We start from the raw sequence: 22,398 nt of genomic DNA, 5'->3' as shown, positions 1-22,398 counted from the left end.
ATGGCATTGCATTGTGGTCGACGATTCAAGGACGGCGAGTGCCGAGTATGCAATCGTAAACATAATTTACATTGAGGAGCAGCCAGCCAGGACTTAAATTCGCAGAAAATAATAATTAGGCTCGGGCTGAATGGCGAGCCCACGTCCTTGGCCACAACAAAAGGACCCAGAACGGACTCCTTAGAATTGCAAATGAAGTGTGAACCAGAGTTTGTGGCTTCTCCGGGGCCACCCTGAAACAAAGGCCCCTCGAAGGAGAGCGGAAAAAAAAGAATGTATCTTTCGAGACATTATTAAAAGTTTTTCCTTTCTTTTCCCTTTTCTTGCTGGCTACTTTCGGGGCGGTCATTTACATTAACATCCTTTCATCCTCTGTTGACAAAAATATCAAAATGAAATTGCTGCATAATTTGTCCTTTCCGCCTACGAGATTCCCCCTTCGCCTTCGCCTTCTCCTTGGCGCCTCCGCTTCTATTTGCCGAGTGTCTTTAGGGAAAGTTTTCTATTAATTTTTGTGGCTGTCATTTGGCGGGCAGCAAAGTGTAAATAAATACAACCAACTCCCCCCGTTCGGTGTCTTGAACAATTTCTTATCTTGGCGGCCGACGAAGCGCAAACTTAAATTAAAATGTTGGCAGGACATTCGTTGAATTATTCAGCAACTTTCTGGCCAGCAACTCTTTGGCTTTTTATTTTGCGGCCAGTTGCTTTTGTTGAAGGCAAATGTAAATTTTTATTTGTCCCCCCAGCTCGCCGGACATCTGTTTCAATGTCTTTTGTGGGTGCTGCTGAAGGTGGAGTTTCAGTAATTAAAAATCAACAGCAAGCGGCAGCACCCACACTGGGGGGGAGAATCATTTCTTTTCATGCTCTGAAAGTCAAGTTTTTACTGAGATATGCCCATCAGTATGCGCCTATGATTTTGCTAGCAGCGTAGATTTATTTGGTAAATAAATAAATAAAATATTGAAGAACTCGCTTCACATAATTGAAAACATTTTAATACATTAAAAAACCACTTTGGATGGAATGATGCAAAAAGCAGTTTTAGTTTAAGGATTCTATATTGGTTTCAAATTTTGTATTGTTTGTTTTTTCGGCAGTTTAATATTTTATATTTTTTGATGCATACTCATAGAGAGCATTTATTAATATTGCACAGAAACTTTCATTCTTTCAAGTGCTTTGTGCACCACACGTACATTTACCTATTTATAGGTACATTTTATTCATGTGTGTGTAAATTAAAGCATTAAACAAACACCCACAAAGAGCCAACAACAGAATCAACAATGCACAAAGACCAAAAGGTAATTGAAGTATCCAGCAAAAATTCCCCAAAGCCAAAACTAAAATATGAAAATAGAAATTAAATTTGGCACAAAACATCCAAAGTTAAGTCAGGGATCAACCAAAAGTATCAAGTGGTTAAAGGGAAAACTCTTCAAGTTTCATTCATTTATTTTGTTCAATCAAAGGCAACGTGGAGAAATTAAATTAACTCAAACTAATGCAGAGTCTGGCAGGGCCAAGAAAGGTTCTTGGCAAAACGTTTAACTTAAATTGTCGTAAATTTCAACAGGCTGTCGCCGAGGAGGTGCGAAGCAGCAGCAGCAACAACAGCAACAGCGGGCATAAAAAATGTATGTGGCCAAAGTTGCCTTCAATCTGTGAAGGCAAGTGGATGAAATGCCATTTCTGGCCCCCTCAAGCATCGATACTGGTACAAAACAGGATGGGGGGAGTAGAAGGCAAAAGGCCAAAAAGCCAAGCATCCGGCTTTTCACTTTACTCTGCCCTGTGTCCGCTGGGCATAATTTCCCAATTGCAGGCACATGTGGCACAAACACACACAGAGAAAGAGAGAGAGAGATCGAGAGATCCACAGAATACGCAATCCCTTAGCCAGGGCCAACTCACAGCCATTCCCTCTTCAATCAAGCACAATGAGCCGTTGAATCTCTTAAGCACACTCCTGCCACAAACACACAGGCACACAGACACATAAAACAACACTTTGGCACGGTCAGTTACGTTTACGCATTGGCCACGCCACGCCCCCGTTCTTCCCTCTTGCACAAAGGGAACGCCCAGCGGCCCAGCGGACCAAATGCCCACTGCCCCACTTGTTATTTATATTATGACCACTCACAGTTGTTGGCTCATTGTCATAAATTTCGCCAAGTGTTTGCTCTGTGGCCTATCAGGAAAAATAAGAAAAAATAAAGCAAGTCCTAGGCTTCCGGGATCGAAGCGATAAATACCCTGCCACAGGGTAGAGGGAGCTAAAGTTGGTTTGATAATGTTTAAAAATGATTACAGAAATTTGTACAAAAATCAGGATACCTTCGGCAGGCTCAAGGGTACTTCTTGTGCTGTGTGCATAAAAAGGTAAACATTCTCTGGGCTGTGTGTAAAATGTTTCCCTGCTGGTTGTTTGTTGTGCCCCTTCTGTTTCTTTTGGTTGTTTGGCCGGCGCCCAAGGGCCTTTGTAGCCAGCACAATGGCCGCCTCTTGGCCAATTTAATAAATTCCATAAATTGTTTATGTTTAGCTTCAAGTGATGTACGAGTGTCTATGTCTGTGTGCAGCCTGAGTGTTGACTGTTGACTGACATTGTTGACTGTTTAGATGTCGGCCAGCGTTTGACGTTTGAGGAGAGGAGCACTCTGTTTGCATTTGCCAGCCATCAGAGAGGAACTAAGCAAATTGTGTCGCTGGAAAGAAGCTGCAGCATAGTTTGGTTGGCTCTTCTTTGAGCTTTTAATCCCAGCAATTGCCAGTTCCGATTCACAAATGTTCAGCAATTAAAAACCCTAATTCGCAGACAAGTTTAACTTTAATTTTTGGCACAAACACACTCCACTCCGCTCGTCTTTCCGCTCAAAAGGTGGCTTGGCTTGGCTTGGCTGCAATTTAATTACACTCCGGGCAGGGGGCACGAATCCATATTCAGTTTGCACCTAGCAAACCTCACTCTTGGCAAAGTTTTCAACACCCACGATGGAAGTTTCAGTGTGGCTGCTCGATCCGTACATGCTCGAGCAGCCACTAAGCGCATAATCTTGTAAACTTGGCAAAAATGCTTCAAATGCCATAACTAAAATAAGCAAGCGCCCGGCGACCGAGACAGACACGAGTCTGGGGAAGCAAAGCAAGGGGAAGCAGGCAAAAGCAGGCAAAACATATTATCCCAAAGGGCACAACCAGATTCCGAGCATGGCTTTCTTTGGCAAAAGTTTCTGCAATGGCGCTGGTGCTGGTGCTGGTGCAAGTGCTTGATGCAAATTATTTGGCCCGGAGGTTAACTAGGGTCGTTTAGCAAATGCCTAAAACACACACAAAGAGACGCAGCATTCAACACTGGCGAGCTAGAGATGGGAGCTTGCTGTCGTGACTATCACGAGTAGGGGCCAGAGCTTAGCCCACAGGCGTCATTACTCACTTCACGCGCTTGTCCCTACATCTTTTTTTATGAGTCCTTGGCTGCATTGGCATTCATAAGAGCCGAGCCAGGCCTTTTTCTATGCCCTGTCTAAAGGGGTGGGTGGGTGCCCAACTAACCACAGTCTGAGCTGCAGCTCCAACTACAACTCCCACTCCCACTCCCACTCCCACTCCGATGGCGAGCGACTCCAGCAACAATGACAAGTACAATAAATGCCTTTCAACTGCGGTTTCACATGCACTTGAAGTGGAGTCCTCGACTAGGCAGGGAATGGGCATAGGACGTTGGGCGTGGGTTAGGCTGGGTGTGTCATAAGCCTCAAGTGCAATTTGAAGTGAAGTGCCTCATACATCTGAAGTATGATAGTTCGGGGTGTGCAGTCTGTCTGTCTCTGTTTCAGTCTGTGGCTTTATTTTACTTGTGCAGCTCCGTGTTGGGCTGCTCTTAATGAAACTTTATCCCTGGAGTGCTAAAAGTCTTGCCATCTGGCCAGGTTCTAGCCCGTGCAGATGCAACATCTCTCCGTATCTCTGACTCTCTCTCTCTCTCTCTGTGCTGCTAGAAACCAGATGCATTCGGGTATTGCCTGCATCTGAGTCCATGTCCGTGTCGGTGTCTGCATCTGTCTCTGTCTCTGTGTCTGTGTGTGTGAATTGTGGTTGCACTTAATTTTCTGTGACTGGCAGCTGCTCTCACTCTCTGTCCCGCTCTGTCTTTGGTTTATATTTAAACTAATTTAATAAAATTAACAGAGATAGATACACAGCTGCCGCAACAAGTTATCTTTTATAGAGTCTATTCTATAATTATCTAATGGCTGCTTGTCTCAACAAAATAAAACATCAACTGCAATTAGTTGGGCAATCGGAGCTGAGAATAACAAAGTTCTTTTGTGGCAGCATTTGCCACCGATTGACTGGGATCAAAGCCAGCCAAGGATCCTGGCATTAGGAGGGGATACCCACAGGCGGGCGGACACCTACAGACTTGTGGGCTGGTGGCACTTCAGCGTCGGAGACGTGAAACTCTAATTAAGATTGATGTGTTTATGTGCTCGGATTTGGCAGTGAATGTGTTGGGCTTCCTTCCTTCCTTCCTGACTGACATTCGTGTCTGCTTTCTGTCTGTCTCTCTGTTGTGTCTGTGCCTGGCTGGCTGGAGGGCACCTGAAGTCAGAGTTCGTTTTCATTTTCAACTTTCTAAAAGTGGATTTTGCCTCGGTTGCCTTTGCTAATTATTGATGAGCTTCGATTTGACTTTTGTTTTCAAATATATTAACGTAATTAGTCCAACAAACTGCTCCAACAATAAGCTAAAGCGTTTTCCTTTTCTTTTGTCCTGCAGTCGCTTTAACTTAAGCTTCGATTTGGTCTACAATTTCCATCGTGCCGCAGTCGGTGGTGGTCTGTCTAGTCAATCAAAATGCCATGGAAGCCGACCGTCTGGCACTCGATGAACTGATTGACATGCACAAGAAAAAGGAAAAGCCCGCTTCATTGGCTCTCCTTGTGCCCGTATGCAAATTGCAGTCAGTGTGGCTGACTGTCTACGTGTGTGGGAGTCACGGCTGGAGTCATGGCTGCTGTGGTTAACCGCCTGACCGGCAGTCCAGAGGTGTGTCTGCCTTTGAGACTCATCAACTTCAATTGGCTTTAATGGCTGGGGTCAGAGAGCTGACTGGCAGCCATAAAGCTGAAACTTTATACGAAATTTCACAGCATTTAAGAGTACGAAAATTGAGCGTTTGCTTTTCCTTTTTTCCTCCATTTAGCAGCCATCAATGATGGGATGCACTCGTGTAATCCCATTTACAATCACTGCCAAAAGCCCTGCCAAAACTCTGCCAAACTCTCTGGCTCCATCCAAGTATCAATAAAAGCAATTAAATTTTCTATTAACGAAATCAACTGTGGCAAATGCGGCTGAAGCGTTGACGACAACAACAGAATGGAGAAAGCCAAACACATTCCCCCTCCCCGTCAAAAATAAAGCAATGCATGCCGAGCCGAGCGGTCGGACAACCATCATCAATATCATCCACATCATGAGCATCCTTCTACTCATCATTATAATCATGCCCCAGCCCATTGCCAGCTTCATCATCATCATCATCATCGAAATCAACAAGCAGCGCGGCATCTATAAAAACAATCAGAATCAGGCAGGCAGGCAGCGGCAGCCCGACCAGAGGCAACCGCCATGGGAGGAAGTTCATCAAACCAAGCGGCAAAAACGGAAATAAAGCCAAGGCAGGGAGCTGTTCCTGTGTGTGTGGATGTGTGTGGATGTGTACATGTGCGCGTTATTGTTATTGCTTTTTGGCCATCTTCATTGCCAGCACACCCTGCAGCGCCCCCCGCTGCTGCTGCATGCGTCTATTTGGAGTCCAAAGAAAAAACTCTCGTAATTTCGGTTTTTTTTTTTTTTTTTGGCGTTGTTTTTGGCTGGCTGCCAAAAACCTCTTCATCATCAAAAAACATGAGGAGCGCCCAGGCCAGAGAGCTCTGTAAAATTAACATAGATGGAGAGTGCAAAAGAGAGAAAAACAGAGATAGAAAGAGACACAGACAGAGAGGGAGCGGAAGGGAGAGACGTGGCAGAACAATTTGTGCCTTGTAGGCGGCATCCAGCTCGAGCATATGAATGGAAATGCTACTCGAAATGCTGATGAAGTTGCCCGTTGCTAGGGATTCATGGACTCAACTCCATTGCAATCCACTCCGCTCCCCTTCGCTCATTCGAGGAGTGCAGCAAAGGAGGAACAAGAAATTATAAGTTCTCGGTTTTCGGCTCCAGGAGAAATTATGAAACGAAGGGCCACAATTTCTCCCGAGTTCTGGGCTTTGCAGACTTAAGCCTGATGGAAGTCTCTGTGGAAGTGCATGAAATGGAGAGGAAACAAATTGTTTATGCACAATTCAAGAGGCATTTTAATTATTTTGCAGCTCTAAGTACTTCTAAGTATTTTCTATATATTATATCCCTGCCTCATATGGCATACAATTCTATTTTATAACCGAATTAGGAACAAACATTCAAATTCTAATATCATACTTTTGTGGCGCTGTGCAATGAAAACCAATCAGGTGCGAAAATTAAAGTGTTTAGCATGGGAAAAGCTGTAACTGAATGCTTTCCGGGCAATTAAATAAACACAATTTTCAAATTGTATTTAAAGTACAGCCCGAAACACACACACAGCTCCCCCTTGGACTGATCTGCTTAGAGAGCGACTCGTCCAGAAAAAGGCCGCTTAACTTCCGGTCAAATACACACACAGACACCCACTTGAACTTCAACCTATAAAATTGGCAACCTTCAACCCGGTCTGGGAACCTAGTGCCCTGGGGCCTTGCCTTGGCACGTCCACGTCCGACTTGCGAAATTTACTTAGCCCTAAAGGCAGAGAGGCAAAGTGTGAAAAAGCCGACGAAATTCTGTTATCTAAATGCGCGTTGAACTTTTCAAGCGAAAGGATAGAGAACGGAAACACAAAAGGCGAACCGACAGACCCTTGGACAAAAGGATATACACCCACAGCCAGACCCACACACACACAGAGGACACAGCCTGAATGCGCTTATTAAAATCCTTTTAAAACTGTAACGACTGCCGGCTGGAAAATCAATTAAGTCGAATACACTTCCTTGAGGATAATTGCTTTCGGAACGAGAAAGAACACTGCCGCCAGGCCAGAAACTTTTCGTCGAAATCAACTTCAGCTCCAATAACGAGTTAAGCGAAGCGTTAAGGCCTAATGGCAATTTTTGGCGCATTTTTACAACCAGCTATCCATGGTCGAAAAAGGTTGCAAGGATTATTGCGTGGCAATAAATATTTTTAATAAATATTTACGATAATGGAAACACATTAGAGATGATAACAAAATATCAATAGAATTATTATATTTTAAATACAATAAAAAAATATATCAACCGTTTAATGAATGAATTATATTGAATATTATTGTGCCTAGTGCCCAGCGATTAGTGGGAATCGCCTCGTCGACCCATTTACCCAACACCATTTGCCACTCGCCTTAACAATGTTTTGGCATAAATTCAAATTAAGTGCGCTCCAGATTCTTTCCCTCAAATTGTAAAACTTTATAAAGTTAGTTAATTAATTTTGCTGTTTAGAGGGAAGCGAGCTTGGGGCTGGATGCGTGCCTTTCGTCGAGAGACTAAGTGATTTGTTAATTTGTAATAATACGGACACCAACTGGTTGCCACAATTAACGATAATGAATGGGTTTTGGCATTTGATTTTGGCATTCATTCCAGCTGGCTATTAGCCGTAATTGTAGACTTTTAAGCTGAAGCAAACGGCAAAGTGAAATTAGCATGCCCGATGGGCATAATTTGCGCAGAAGAAAAGTGCCCAAAAGTTCCCAGCTCAGGTGCAACAGGGACACAGAGTCGAATGAATGCTCGTGCCAACTAACATCCGCCTGTATATATATTGCGGGGGCGTGGTCCGCACTCTGATTGCCCCAACGTGTTTACAAGCGTTAAGCGGAGCGCCATTAAATGTTATGGTCGTGTGGAAAAACATGAGCAAATGCCGGCTGCCAATGTCCAACCAGGTGATAAAGTGTCGAATGTGGCTTGTTCTGGCCTGCAAACGGAGAGGAGCGAGCAGAGAGAAGAGCATGGAGCACGGAGCTGCAGCTTGGCAGCTTGGTGTGTTGGCCAGCTGTTGAATCCACACTGCATTTAGTGCCTTTAAGCATTTCAGCAAGAAGAAAGTGAAATAGAAATAGAAGTAGAAAAGTCTGAAGAGCTGACCCTGTTTGGATTGTTGGCGTGTTAAAGCATGAGAATAAAAGTAGGAAAAGCCAAAGGCTAAGAAGTTAAACTTTTGGTTGGTGGAAATATTGAAAAACTTACTGACGGGCAGGCAAAATTGCTTCTCTGTGGCGGGGAGAGTGACTTACCTGAAAGTAGACAGTGAATAGAATTTGGTTTAGTCAAAGTTTAGTCAAGTCATGCCTGTGCCTGTGGCTTTATGTCCCAGCTGTTTCCACTCTTTCCCACTGACAATCCACAGACAACAATAAACTCCAACTGCAACTCCAGTCCCAGCTCCAACTGCACTCAACTCAACTCAATCCTTTATGGTAGAACGCTTGATTTCATTCAGTGCTTACGTATTTAAATAAACTCCAACCCGGGGCTACTTAGCATGCATGAGGATGCGGATAAAGAGAGCGGATAAGGCGGCAGGGAGCAGCAGTAGGTGGAGAATGCGAATGCAGTGCTGTGGGTAACCGCAAGTTTACTGTAGCATAGCTAAAGAGCAAATGGGCAATCGGGGTGGACTGGGGGTATCGATTAAGCTGGCAAACACCAACGAGCAGGGGGACAACCACAAGCTGAGCTGCTGGGTGGTGGTACAAATAAATGGCCAGGCCACAGAATGGCCATCGAGGCAGCAATTAAAAAGCCCTGCTGGGTAAACACGGCAGCAGCTAATGCTCTGCCTCATTGAGTCATTAACTTTCAGGAAAGCCAAAGGTAAGATATGCCACTGACAAGTGCCATGGGGGGGCAATGGATTGGGGAGGGGAGCAACCGCCTTGCAACCTTTGCAATTTGTCCCCATCGATTAGTGTCCGGCGCACATCGTCTCTGCCTTCTGACAGCCTGACAGCCATGTCCACGTCTATTATTTTCAACTTAACATGGCGCGCGCCTCTGACAATTGCCCAGGACATTTGCCCCTCCGCTGTCCCGCCGTCCCGCTGCCAATGACCCAACCCAACCCACACCCAGTGAGGGCGACACAATGCGACTTGCTCACCGCAAAAGCTGCACAATGGCCGACCTACAACTCACTTCCTTCCGCTGTATGGGGCCACGCCCCGTCTTGTCATTTCCCCCTCACATTCCCATACTTTGTTGCCACTTTCCTTCCACTATTCAACTGTCCCCCCCTTTCCTTGCCCTGCCTTGTAATATCTTTAAGGTTTTTCTGTTTGTCGTTGCTGTTTTTTTCCTTTTTTTTTCCCCTTCTGCCGCTGGGCAACGTGTGTCCAGCGGAAATGACAACGACAGTGGCAATTACATTGTTGCATGACACAAATAGTGTTGCCTACAACAACGATAAACGACAACGACAACAACTACAACAGCGGCCAAGACAGGGACAAGGTAAAGGATAGTGTGAATGCCGTGTGGAATTAATGTTTCAACCTGCGGGATACCCTGTGGCTTATTGTGAAGGACAAGCAATAAATCTACATAATTATATTGGACTTTTCCTGAGTTTTTAAAATACAAATTTCGTTGTAAATAAAGCTGGAAAGCTTAATATTTCCCGAAAAGATAAGCTAAAACCACAAAGTATTTGGATACAATCGTTAGCTGCATCTATTAGCTTTTCAGAGACTAGAGTTATATGAAAAAATAACCGTTTTTTTAAATAATTAAACAAAATTTCATTCATAAAAAAAACCATAATTTATTACAAATTTTGAATGCCCCAAATCCAGCAGGAAGTTCGGTTTAGCTCGTGTCCATAAAGAGTTCGAGCATGCCCTCATCCATACGCTGAGTGGCTGGAGTGGCAAAACTTTCAAAAAATAAAATTGTTCTGTCCATGGGCAGCTACACGATTGTCTGTGTGTGTCTGTCGCTGGCCGAGTGTTTTGCGGGGGGCGGGGCAGCGTGTGTTGCAGAGGTAAAAATTTAATTGATGTCAGGTCGTAAAAAAAAATGTGGCAAGTTCAGTCGCTTTAAACGCTGACCCGCCAGCGTTTATTTAATTGTTATCAAATGTACTTCCTTTTTGTCCACGATGCGGCATGCCGTGTGTCCTGTGTGCATGTTTATGTCCTTTGTCCGAACCGAACCCATTCGCCATTCTACATACAACATGGCCACTCGGCCACTGCCATGGCCGAGTGCCAAACTAATTGCTACAAATTAACGCCTTTATGCCCCGGCCAACTGTGCATGGATCTGCCAAGTCCCCAGCTGGGCCCTTGGACTGGCAGTCATCTGCCCCCATCCCTTTGCGTGTGCAACTCAATTATGCCACAATACACATTAATACGGCGGCTAAATTTGGCTCAATCGTTGACAATTCGGTAAGCCTTGCGGCAATGTACCAATTGTGCTGCCTGCTGCCTGCGATGAATCATCAGCTGGGGTTTAAGCTGGGGAATATCTGAGACCTACAATAAAATATTAAATATAACTGTAAACCTTTCTGCTGTGCATATTTAATTTAATTTATTGGAATTATTTAGCTTCCAATGAATCCAATGAATCATTTCTTTCTTCGTCGAATATTTGCTGCAGCTGCTTCGAAAATTATAGATTTGCTGCTTGTCCAAATAAATCAAAACTTTTGCCAATAAACAAAATGGAAAGCTGCAACAAATTGTTGTAGCTATTCGAGGGGTCGGCCTCTCTTATCCGTTGCCACACAATTTGTGCCACTTAACACCTCGCTGGCTGCCAGTCGAAGCGCAGCAAATCGTTTATTTTGAATTATTTTAATTTAAGCATTTTTTCTTGCTTTGTTTTTTTCCGGGCTTTGTTTTGTTCTTTTGCTTCTGGCCTTTGAATACAAATATTAGACAAATTTCGTGCGCTTGTTTGCATTTGCTCCAGCTGTGATTTGTTTTATTTTCTGTATGTATAAATTCCTTTTTCCTTCCTTTTTCCCGAGCGACAGACGACAATTTGTGTCGCTCGGTTGTCAGGACAACAACAACAGCAACAGCAACGGCGCGTATACGTAATAATAAATGAGAAGTGGAAAAGTTTCGCCGCCGCCGTGCTTATTGTCAAGCTCGGCCAGGCCATAAAAAACAAACTTCAATAGCAATAAGGCGACAAAAAGAGACCAGAAAAGAGCAAAACACAAAAACCAAAAAAAAACGAGCGGCGGAAAAAAGAAAAACTGCCGGACCAAAGGAACGTCGGGGCAGAAACAAAAACAGCAGCAGCAACGGCAAAAAGTTCAAGGCACTGACTTTATAGCTGCAATAATGCCCAAAGAGGACCGGTGGACCCCTCCAGCTAGCGGCGGGGGGTTGGGGCGAAAAAGGTGAGCCACACGCCAACAACATCAGCACACAAAACAAAGCCAGTTGCAGCCAAGAGCGGCAGGGGGCAAGTAGCTGGCAGGTTGGGGCAGCAGCAGCTATGTAGCTATGTGGCAGGAGGAAGCAGCCAGGAAGCAACAAGGCCACGCCATACCGCGCCAAATGTGTTGAGGCACTTTGGCGAGGTAACGAAATGTAACAAAGTGCCGGGGCGTGGCGGGTGAGGGAGAGGACAGGAGAGGAGAGGAGAGTTGTGGTGTGGTGTCGGTAAGGACTATGACTATCGCATCGGGTTAGGTTTGTTATGTGGCCTATACCGGAAATTTGTGTTTAGAAGGCCGCTGATATTGTTCTTGTTGCTCTTTTCTTTTCGTTCTTTTTTTTTTGCACAAGCTTAGAAGATTGTGCAACGAACAACACAAACATTTTTGAGTATCTTTAATGTGATTAAAATTAGTTATTTAAGCAGGTTAAACCTGAAGCTGTTGCTATCTTTTTAAAGATTTTATTAACTATTACAAAAGGTCATGAAAGTTGGGTAAAAGTCAAACGTTAAAGGAGACTTTCCCTTCAACAACTATTTACATTATTTACCTCTGTCTTCTTTGAGTGCTGAGCAACAAAAGCACATTTGATCGATGACTTTTAATCGCAATTATCACCCATTCATTGGCTCACATTAACTTCAAGCCAAATGCGCCCGATGGCATTTCAATAATGCGAACAATCAGCAATATTTAATATTTATCTATGCGGAGAGGCGATATTAATGACCAGACCCAGAGCCAGGGCAAAAGGACAAGGGGCACGCATAGTCAAAGTCAAATGGGGCACCATCCCAATGGACAGGTAAGCAAACAAACAAATAAACAGACACCAAAAGCCCGACCAGGCTGACAGAATGACAGACTGGCTGAGGGGCAGGCCTGGGCCCCGGGCACATTAATAAAGTCAATAGAGAGGAGACAATAGTTGAAAATTAACAAATGAATTGAAATTACTTAAACAAACTCATTAGCGTGTGCAAGTCAAAGGCCTGCCTGTCATATTGTAGTCCTGCGGCAGTCGCTAGACTCTGTTGACACCAATTGTTCCAGCTCCTCCTCCATGTCATCGGAGTGATGGCCCCATGGGGGATCTGCGGACAAGCATTAATATTCCAGCAGATATAAACAGTGGTGGGGAATAATTTTTGTGCTTACCCACTGGACAACGCCTCTGCCCACCAGGAAATAGTCCATTGAATGGTTGGGTGTCTTTTGGCCCACATCGCCTCGCTATTGCATGTAATTAAATTTCCCAACCCTAATGTGCTAAGCATAGTAATTTAGTTTCACATTCCCACACAGCACCGCCAGGGGGGGTGTCCCTCCGTCTGTCTGTCTGGCAGTCTGCCTGCCAGTCACGAGTTTAAATTGTCAGAAACTGTGACAGGTCGACACCTTTCCGCGTGGGGCAGGGTCGAAAGGTGGGGCCACAGCCCGCATATCTATAATTTTCATTAATTTTAATTGGCTTTGGGTGTGGACGAGCACAGAGGTGTTCATTAAGCGAGCGAGCCAGCGAGTGAGTCCTCATAAATTATTCAAGTTTTTTATTGAATTTCAAAGAGTGAGCATCGATGGGCAGTTGTTTAACTATGAACTAGATGAGTGTACCAAAAGGATAATTGCTTTAATAATTCCCCGATAAGGTAGGCTTTCCAGCAGCTGTCAAACTTCAAAGGGAACTCACAACAGTTTTGGATTTTGGCACTTGAAGTTCCATGTTTTTGGCTATCATTTTTCTACTGCTGCTCGAAATTTTTAAGTGTTTTAGCTGGAACTTCAGTATGCTATCCGAACTGTGCACGAGCCTGGTGAGGAGCGTCTCCTCGACGACGCTGCTGCGAAAGTCGAGCTGTTGTGGCTTGACGCTGCCAAAGTCGCGGCAGGCATGCACACAGAAGCAGACGCCCACGCGGCAGGAGCACCTGTGTGCCATGAAGCGGGAGGAGTATGATGTGCTGGTGATTGGCGGCGGCTCTGTCGGTTGTGGATGTGCGCTGGATGCCGCTTCTCGCGGCCTCAAGACAGCGCTGATAGACGCCGATGACTTCGCCAGTGGAGCCAGCTCAAAGTCGAGCAAACTAATTGACGGCAGCGGCTCGTATATCAATGATGCCATGCGGGACAAGAACTTTGAGCAGCTGCACATCATGAAGCAGGTGCTGAGCGAGCGTGCCACCATGCTGAAGATTGCACCCCACCTGAACCGTGTGCAGCCGATGCTGATGCCCATCTACAGCGTCCTACGCTTGCCCTTCTATTGGTTGGGCTTCAAGGTAAGAAATGGAAACGTATTTAAGTCATAATCAATAAGAGAATCCCCCTTCCTGTAGGCGTACGACTGGCTGGCTGGAGCATCGAATGTGCGCAGCTCTCACTTTCTCTCCAAGGAGGAAACCCTCGATGAGTTCCCCCTGCTGCGGGCCAAGGGTCTGCGTGGCGCAATGGTCTACTACGATGGCCAGGTGGACGATGCCCGCATGTGTCTCGCCCTCGTCATGTCAGCCGTCAATCTGGGCGCGAATGTGGCCAATCACATGGAGCTGCACGAGCTGATACGCAAGGATGGCTGCTGCCGATGCGCCGGCGTTCGGGATGTGCTCACCGACGAGAAGTTCTACATTGAGGCGAAGTCAGTGATCAATGCCACAGGCGCCCAAACGGACACAATTCGCCAGCTGGACGACAGCCAAACGATGCCAATTTCCGTGCCCACACTCGGCACGACGGTGGCCCTGCCCAGCTACTTTGGCTCGCTGCAGTACGGCCTGCTCAGTCCCGCCGCCTCGAGGCATGATCCGACGCTGCTGATGGTTCCCTTCGAGAATCACGTATTGCTGGGCACTTCGAATGGCATTGTCGATGACATCAAAGAGAGTCCCATGCCGCAGGAGTACGATGTGGAGCTGCTGCTGGACACGGCTCGCGATCACATGGACGAATGCGTTCAGCTGGGACCGGAACATGTGCTCAGCGCGTGGACAGGCATGCGGCCAGCTGTGGTCTGCCCCACAGAGGCAAGGCCGCTGGTGCGCAACTACCTGCTGGAGGTCAGCGAGTGCCGTCTGATCACCTTGGGCGGGGGACGTTGGAGCACGTACCGCGTGATGGCCGAGGAGGCGGTGGATACCGCCATCGAGGTGTGCGATCTGAACCGCGAACTGCCGCCCAGCAGCACCAAGGATCTGCTGCTGGATGGAGCCGAGGACTGGTGCAGCATGCTGCCCCTCAACTTTTGTCAGGCCTACAATGTGCCCATGGACGTGGCACAGCACATTTCCGACTCCTATGGCTCCAAAGGCCACACTCTCCTCTCGGAGGCCACGAGGGAATCGAAGCGGCGGCTGCACTGCCACTTTCCCTACATCGAGGCGGAGGTTCACTATGCAGCGAGGCACGAGTACGCCTGCACCCTGGTGGACATCATGGCGAGACGTCTGCGCGTGGCCTTTGTGGATGCGCTGGCTGCGCTCCAGATGCTGCCACGCATCCTGGCCATCATGTCCGAGCACCACAAATGGGAGAAGAAGGAACAGACGAAGCAACTGGTGAGGGCCCAGCACTTTCTGGTGCGTCAGATGGGTCTCGGATCGGTTGTGAGGGCCAAGCAAAAGACGAACACAAACACCAAGACAAAGGATTCTGCGAGCACCGACTGTGATGGACAACAGCCGAAGCTCGAGAGTACATTCCTCTGCAAGGGACTTGCTCCCAAAATGGTGTATTATCAGTGTCCAAAGCCAAAGAAATCGGAAAAGTATCAGTTCGCAGTGAACTTCAACCACAAGTGCAAATCGCTGGCCAAGAAGCAGAGCACTGCCACGGTGAAAGTTCCGATTTCAGAGCCCTCGTTTGGGTTCCTGCCGCTGCCCGTGACGAGCGGCATTACCACGGGAGCAGCCACCTCTAGAGCCAAGCCCAAGCCGGGACTGCTGCCCATGACCTGGACCACGGGCAAACGCGATTTGGCCTCGTCAGTGTGGCGCAATAAATTTATGTGCTGAGCAAAGCCACTAACTGAAGACCTATCGCTATCGGAAAATGGCATTCGTGCCTTTAGTGATTATTTTTCCGTGAATTAAACAGATGCAGCTAAAATATATTTGTAACTCTGCTGTTTTAAAATGTATGTTAGGAGTTGGAGGCATGGGAATGCTCCATCAGCTAACTCATCGCGTTCCATAGGGAAAAAGAAGAAAGAAGCCTAAGAAAGCCACTCTCGATATGCTCTTCTGACTGAATATTTAATGGGAATATTAAATCCTACGAATTTTTGTATGAACTGGAACCTTTGGCCTGCAAAAGTCTCGAAGGGAACAAAGCTTTCATTAATACTTTCTTTGCAGAGTTGTATTTAGTCTAGAATGCCAATCCGCGTGAAATATTGTGGACTACATGGCAACCCTTGTGGCAAAAAGGTATCAATAAAGGCCGAAAAAGATCAAAAATGATCAAAGATCCCTTTGTACCCCGTTTAACTAGCGAAAATGTACAGCTAGTTTAAATTCATTTGCTATAAATCAATAAAATATATTTACAATTAATTTTCTATCGAGCATTTAAATTATTGCAAAAATCTTAACCAACACTCTTTTATTGGTATTTCCTGCACTTGCACGTAGCAGCCCTTGACTTTGCGTTTTTTGACAACTTAATTTTCACCGAAACACTTTCACTTCATTCCATCGCATAAGTCGAAGTGTAAGGAACAATTTCCGGAGCTCTAATCAAATTTAATTAATTTCCAAAACCGAAAAAAGTTTTTCTTTATTAAAATATTTGTGATTAATTGAAAAGGCGAAATGGTCGAGCAAATGGAAGCCACAACCAATAGCGGTGGCAATGTGCCCATCACTGGTAAGGCGCCCTCCGTGCCTTCGAAAGCCTCCAACGAGAGTGACGTGAAGGATGACTCATTGAAGCCGAGCAAGCGGGACAAGTCGGGCAAGTCGCACAAGTCACGGAATGGTCACAAGTCGGGCAGCAAGCCAAAAAAGCTCAAAACGTCGTCGCCATTGCGCTCGCAGTCCGAGTCTTCGATGTCCTCGATAAGCATGGGCTACAACGAGTCTGATCTCTCGAGCAGCTCCCACTCCGGCGACTCGTCGAGCAGCAACGAAGAATCGTTTGACCATCGCTGCTGCCAACGCCGATTGCATCGTCGTGCACGCTACGGGAAGCCGTCGAGCCATCATCGCCGCCGCTCGGAACATTCCAGACACAGCAAGCCTCGTCACCCACAGCTCGTGCCGCCTCCGGGAACGGAAATTGAGAACTTTGAAAATTCTGACTCAGAAGACAAATCACGCCGCAAGAAGCGCGGCAATCGCAAGGAGTTCAAGGATGTGGCCTGCCAAACGAGTCCGCTGAGGAAGACATCGAAGCCAGCCACCGCAGGTACCAGCTCCAGTTCCGGTTCCGGTTCCACTGTAAAAACAGCAAGTCATGCTTCCATCATAGAAACTGCTGGTTCCAGTTCCAAAGTTGAACACAAGCAAGATTCGACTGGTTCCACTAGTGGTTTCAGTGCCAACGCAAAGCCAAAGAGCTCCAGCTCCAATGTAAAATCAATTGTTTTTTCTGTGAGCTCAAAGCCAAACGATCCGTTGAAGCTCAAGAAGGACTCCACCAAGACTGTCGACGATGAAGCGAAGTACTCCAAGCCCAACGACTCTGGCCACAATCCGAAGCAGCCGATTGTTGTATCCAGTTCAACTGCCAAGCCCGTCGATACTTCTGGTTCCAAAACTCATGTGGTTCCAGCTGCGCTGCCAGCTATTCCGAAGCTTCCAGTGGCTAATTCCAATGACAAAGTCATTGCCAAAGCAGGCGCCAGTCTGCTGCCACCTAAATCTGAGATAATGCAGCGAAGCATCCGCACTCGCACTCGCTCTCGTACCCGTTCCCGTTCCCGTTCACGCTCCCGTTCACGCTCCCACTCCCGTTCTGATTCTCGTTCCCGTTCTCATTCCCGCTTGCGCCCCCGTTCGCGCTCCAAGTCTCGCAGCCCCAGGAACAATCGCCGACGTGTGACATCCCCGAATTCGGCAATCGACCGTGCAATGGGCAGCTTCCGGACAGGGGCTCCGCCAATCACCCACGTGAGGCTGCACATCAAGGGGCTGAGCCGCCAGGTGACCAAGGAGCATGTGACCGAGATCTTTGGCAGCTTTGGCCCGCTGACAGCAGTCGACTTCCCCGTTGAGCTCGACGAGAATGAAGGCCAGGGGCGCGGATTTGCCTTCGTTGAGTATGCCAATCCCCAGGACTGTGCACGTGCCATCAAGAACATGGACGGAGGCCAGATCGATAACAGAAGAATCGTCGTGTCCGCCTTTCGCCCGAACAAGGTGCGTGCCGCCTGGCGCCGTCGCTACTCCCCCGTCCAAAGTGGCATACGCCAACGTTCCCGTTCCCGTTCTCACAACCGCAACAATTTTGAGTCCCGTTTCCGCGATCGCCCTCGCAGCCAGTTCCGTGGCCAACATCGTGGCCACCAAGCACGTGGCTATCATTTTTAAGCAGAGGGACTGGCAGCACTCAACATTCACACAGCAGAATCAATTGTAGTCCTTACACTCACATAAATATTTCGGCAGCTGCATTTATAATACACAAACATCAGACCACAAACCCATTCCATTATAACTCCAGCCATGTAATTTGTTTAAACAAATTGTAAAATACAAAAACTTTGTGACTGAAATGGAAGCGTGGGGAATTTTTCTGTGTTCGATTTTTCGCTTCTTTTCTGGCGTTACTTTGGCAATTTATGGCCCCCAGCCTCAGCCGTTTTGTTTTTAATAAATTAGGAGGGAGATGCTGGCCCATATTTTGAATTATTGTTATGGCTGCTGTGCAGAATGATTTCTCGTTTGCTGTGCCTCTGTTTTGAATACGCTTATCGTTCATACATTACTTTATTTATTGGCTGATTGGAGGGTGGGCTGCCGCCTTCGATTTCTTATCGAGAGTGGGGGCAATATGTGCGCCATATTTTGGCTAACGGCCGCTCGTTAGCAGCGCATATGAGCTTTTTATGGCATCGCATTTTGAAAGTGTGTTCGATAAATTACTTTCAAATTAAAGCAGAATTTTGTGAAGATTTCTAATGAATTTCTGAGTATTTTTTAAGCACCGCCCCGGAATTCACTTGGCGGCGATTCTCTTGTCCATTTCCGCCTGCGCAATGGTCATGGAATCGCTGAGCGTGACTGTACCCATCCCCATCTCTGCCTCCAGAAATCTGACCGTGCGCAGCATTTGATCTTCCTGCACAGCGGGACTCCAGTTCAGACGCCAGCCCATGATCTGCACCACTCGTGGCAGCATCTGCATGGCAGCGGCCACATCCACGAAGGCCACTCGTGTCCTGCGCGCCAGCACATCGACCGCGGTCAGGGCGTACTCGAAGAGCACCGCATAATGCACTTCGGCCTCGATGTGGGGCAGCTGGTCGTGCAATCTCCCGTGGCAGGCATCAAAGGCGCTGAGCAGAGTGAAGGCATTGGTGCCATAGGACTCGGACAGATGGTGGGCCACATCGGCGGGCAGGTCGAAGCTTCGCATGAGCTGGAGGGGCAGCTCCTTGGTCCAGTGGCGTGCACCCTCAAGGGGCAGCCTGTGGGTGCAGCATTCGGACTGCGGATGGAGTCGCAGCATCTTGATGGCCCCATCGAGAGTGTCTTCGGCCATGGCTCGGTAATTGGTCCAGTCCCCGCTGGCAATGGTGAGCAATCTCCGCTCGCTGGCCAGCAGCAACGGACGCCTGGACACTGGGCCTGCCACACTGGGCCACAAGCCCTTCCATGCACTCAGGACATGTTTCTTGCTCAGCACCACATCCGGCCTGATCTTCTGCCTGAACTTGTCCAGCAGCTCATCCACCTCCGTCGGCATGGGCTCCAGTCCCAAGGCACCATCGCTGCAGCCCACCAACGTGTGACCCTGCCAGGGCATGGCGAAGACCTCCCCCGGCTGAAGTCCGTGCACCGCACAACTCCTGGCAAAGTAGCCGGACAGAACGATGTGTGTCCCAGCTGTTGGCCGAGCTATCGCCACCGACTGCTTCGAGTCCATCAGGCGCACATTATCCACGAAGGCTCCCGCTGCATTGATCACACAAGTCGCCCTTACGGCCAGCTGTTGTTGGGTGAGTAAATCCTTGGCGATGACCAGCCGTATGCCAGTCAGATCCGGCGGTGAGAGCTGCTGCACCTGGACATAGTTGGCCACACGGGCACCCTGTCGAGCCGCTGTCAGGGCCAGGGCGAGGCAGAGTCTGGCATCGTCCATCTGCAGCTCGTAGCTGACCAGCGAACCCTTCAGATTGTCCGTCCTGAGCATGGGACAGGCGAAATGTGTTTGCTTAGGGCTGAGAAAGTGCGAGGGCTTCAGCTTTGAGCCACCAGCCAGAAGATCGTAGAGCTTCAGCAAGAGCCAGTGCCCGGGCAGGTCCCGATATTCCTCGATTGGCATTACCATGGCCACTGGCTTCACCAGATGCGGTGCTGTCTTCAGGAACAGAGCCCGCTCCTGCAGGGCGTCATACATGCGGAGCAGCTGCTTGGTGTCGCGAGTTCTGAGTGCCGACTGCAGGTTGTGGAGGCCGCCATGGAGGAGCTTGCTGGACTTGGAGCTGGCGCCGCTGCCGAAGTCGGAGACCTCCAACAGGGCGGTCTTCAGGCCACGCGAGGCGGCATCCAGGGCACAGCCACAACCCGTGGCACCACCGCCAATCACCAGCACATCGAAGATGTTGTCGCTGAGTGCCTTCAGCTGCTCTGTTCGGCAGGGGAGGCGCAGTTCCGCCTGGCTATGGCTATGGCTACGGGAACAGCTGGGACTACGAGATGGACCACAAAACAATTTAACAAACATTTTTTTTGACTTTTTTACATAAACAATTTTGGCATAACAACAAAACTTACAATAAATATATTTTAGTCTTCCATTAAGACATCTGAGGCAAAGCCTCAGTCAGCCTGCATTCAGCACAAAATTCACATCAGACTTTTCCTCATTTGCCTTCTGGTTGAAAAGAACTTTCACCGAGTCACGCGCGGAATTTCCCTTCCACCATAAATAGTCGCATTAAACGAGTCTAACGCAGAAGAACACTTTCACTTTTTTTCGCCACACTGCAGCTGCGGCTGCGGCGCTGGGGCTGCACATTTTTATGCTGATTAGTTTCGTTAACAATTTGCAGCACGCGAAAGTATTTCGGGAATTTCAAACTTGAAACATAAATCGCAATGCCCGAGCCCAGCCCTTGGGCATGCCAGTGTTGCACCAGCAGCGACGTTCAACTATTTTAATAAGTTTTCGGCCAGCAGTCTGAGGAGCTAATATGGAAAAATGCATGTGCCGGCACACGCGAGCTCATAATAATAAGAATTCCAGGCAGGAAGGAAGTGGGACTGGCGAGAGAACTGCGGACTCCTTTTTTTCTAGAGCAGTCAAGGACACTTTAAAACAAATTATAGCACTTTAAAAACCGCTAGAAAATGAAGAAAGTTCCGCAACAACAAAAAATCTGTGACGGAAGCATTGCCATGAAATGGTGCAAATAGTGGAAAGCGACAAACGGAAATAAGAGGAAAATAGAATGCCATAAAATATGTTTTAGTGCTTTCGGGACTGTACGAGTAAACCCACTAAAGGAGAGGGAAAATGCGAGCTGGTAAGGAATGAAAGATTCAAAAATGTAATGCAAAAGTTTTGTTTAATCAGAAATGGCAGAAAAACATGAGAGAGTATAGTAATTAAATTCAAAGAATTCCACAAATCCAACTTAAAAGCTCGAATAATATGAGAGAAATATTAAACACGTTTTCTCACATAATTGTATTTGTTATTAAAACCTTTGACATACATTTAGCATTAATTTGTATGTTTATTTGTTCAATGCAGCCAAGGGTATTGAACCTTGCAGATAGGAAAGACACACCTAATAGTCTAACCATAAAACGTTATATGGCAAAATGCAAACTATATACAGTTTTCATATTCGCAGCAGTAATTTCTTGCCATACCATGCATAAAATCATAATATATCCAAGCAGACATAGAAAAACATTTATCTACAGCAACACATAGCCTCAGCAGCAGCCCAGATTCAAGGGGAAAGCGCATGGCAGTCGCTGTGGGAATGGCACTCAGCTGCAAAACATTGGACCAAACGATAAGTGACAAACATGGTAAGGCAAACAAATGTATATTTTATACATATGCCGGGGAAAGGAGCGTGGAGATGCACAACTGTCAGATAAGTGTGGAGAGCATTTTGCAGAGAGAGCATCTTTTGCCCGCAGGTGACATGTTAAACGTCTTGTAAGCATTTGCATTTCCTTGCCCATAAAATAGACGAAAGAAATAAGAAAATTGTGCTTCTGGCGAGCACAACGAAGAGCAAGGCAAATTTACTGAAGATATATACATAAGAAATAACTGAACATCCATGACATGGCAGGGGCCAACCATCTTTTATCTGCAGTTCATTCATTTTTGTTGGCAGCGACTTCAAAAGGGTTGAGTTGTTGGCTTTTGCTTAAAGCATATTTGATTATGTCACAAAATATCCTCAAGGATACTACGCTCTTGTCTGCTCTGCTCCGCTCCTTCTCTGTGTTTGCTTAGCCAAAGATAAATTTAACAAATATGCAAATAGGACAAGCCCTTCCCCTGCACCACCTTTCCTTTCTGTCTTGTATACACAGCAAAATGGGAAATTGTTTTTCATAAATTTTTCTAATATGCACAATTTTTGCCTCATTCCCTGCTCAATGTCGAAAGTACTCGTGGAAGTGGGCCATGAACGAGGTGTATAGAAATAGGCTTAGGAAACA

At 47.0% G+C, this 22,398-nt stretch overlaps 3 protein-coding genes across 5 annotated transcripts in view; 2 read left to right on the top strand and 1 right to left on the bottom strand.

Annotated features, from left to right (window-relative positions):
* Positions 1-22,398, bottom strand: part of LOC117900710 (roundabout homolog 1) — a 49,271-nt gene that overhangs the window by 21,654 nt on the left and 5,219 nt on the right. The window lies entirely within an intron of this gene.
* Positions 13,307-15,653, top strand: LOC117900709 (glycerol-3-phosphate dehydrogenase, mitochondrial). Its single transcript, XM_034811167.1, has 2 exons — positions 13,307-13,827; positions 13,885-15,653. The coding sequence occupies exons 1-2, from the start codon at positions 13,336-13,338 to the stop codon at positions 15,553-15,555; spliced, it is 2,163 nt and encodes a 720-aa protein (XP_034667058.1). The 5' UTR covers positions 13,307-13,335; the 3' UTR covers positions 15,556-15,653.
* Positions 16,239-18,207, top strand: LOC117900711 (serine/arginine-rich splicing factor 4-like). The gene has a single exon (XM_034811171.1). It carries the CDS (start codon positions 16,354-16,356, stop codon positions 18,070-18,072), a length of 1,719 nt encoding a protein of 572 aa, XP_034667062.1. The 5' UTR covers positions 16,239-16,353; the 3' UTR covers positions 18,073-18,207.

Source organism: Drosophila subobscura, chromosome U (assembly GCF_008121235.1).
Source record: "Drosophila subobscura isolate 14011-0131.10 chromosome U, UCBerk_Dsub_1.0, whole genome shotgun sequence".
Lineage (NCBI taxonomy): Eukaryota > Metazoa > Arthropoda > Insecta > Diptera > Drosophilidae > Drosophila > Drosophila subobscura.
This window is presented reverse-complemented; position numbering and strand designations above follow the sequence as displayed.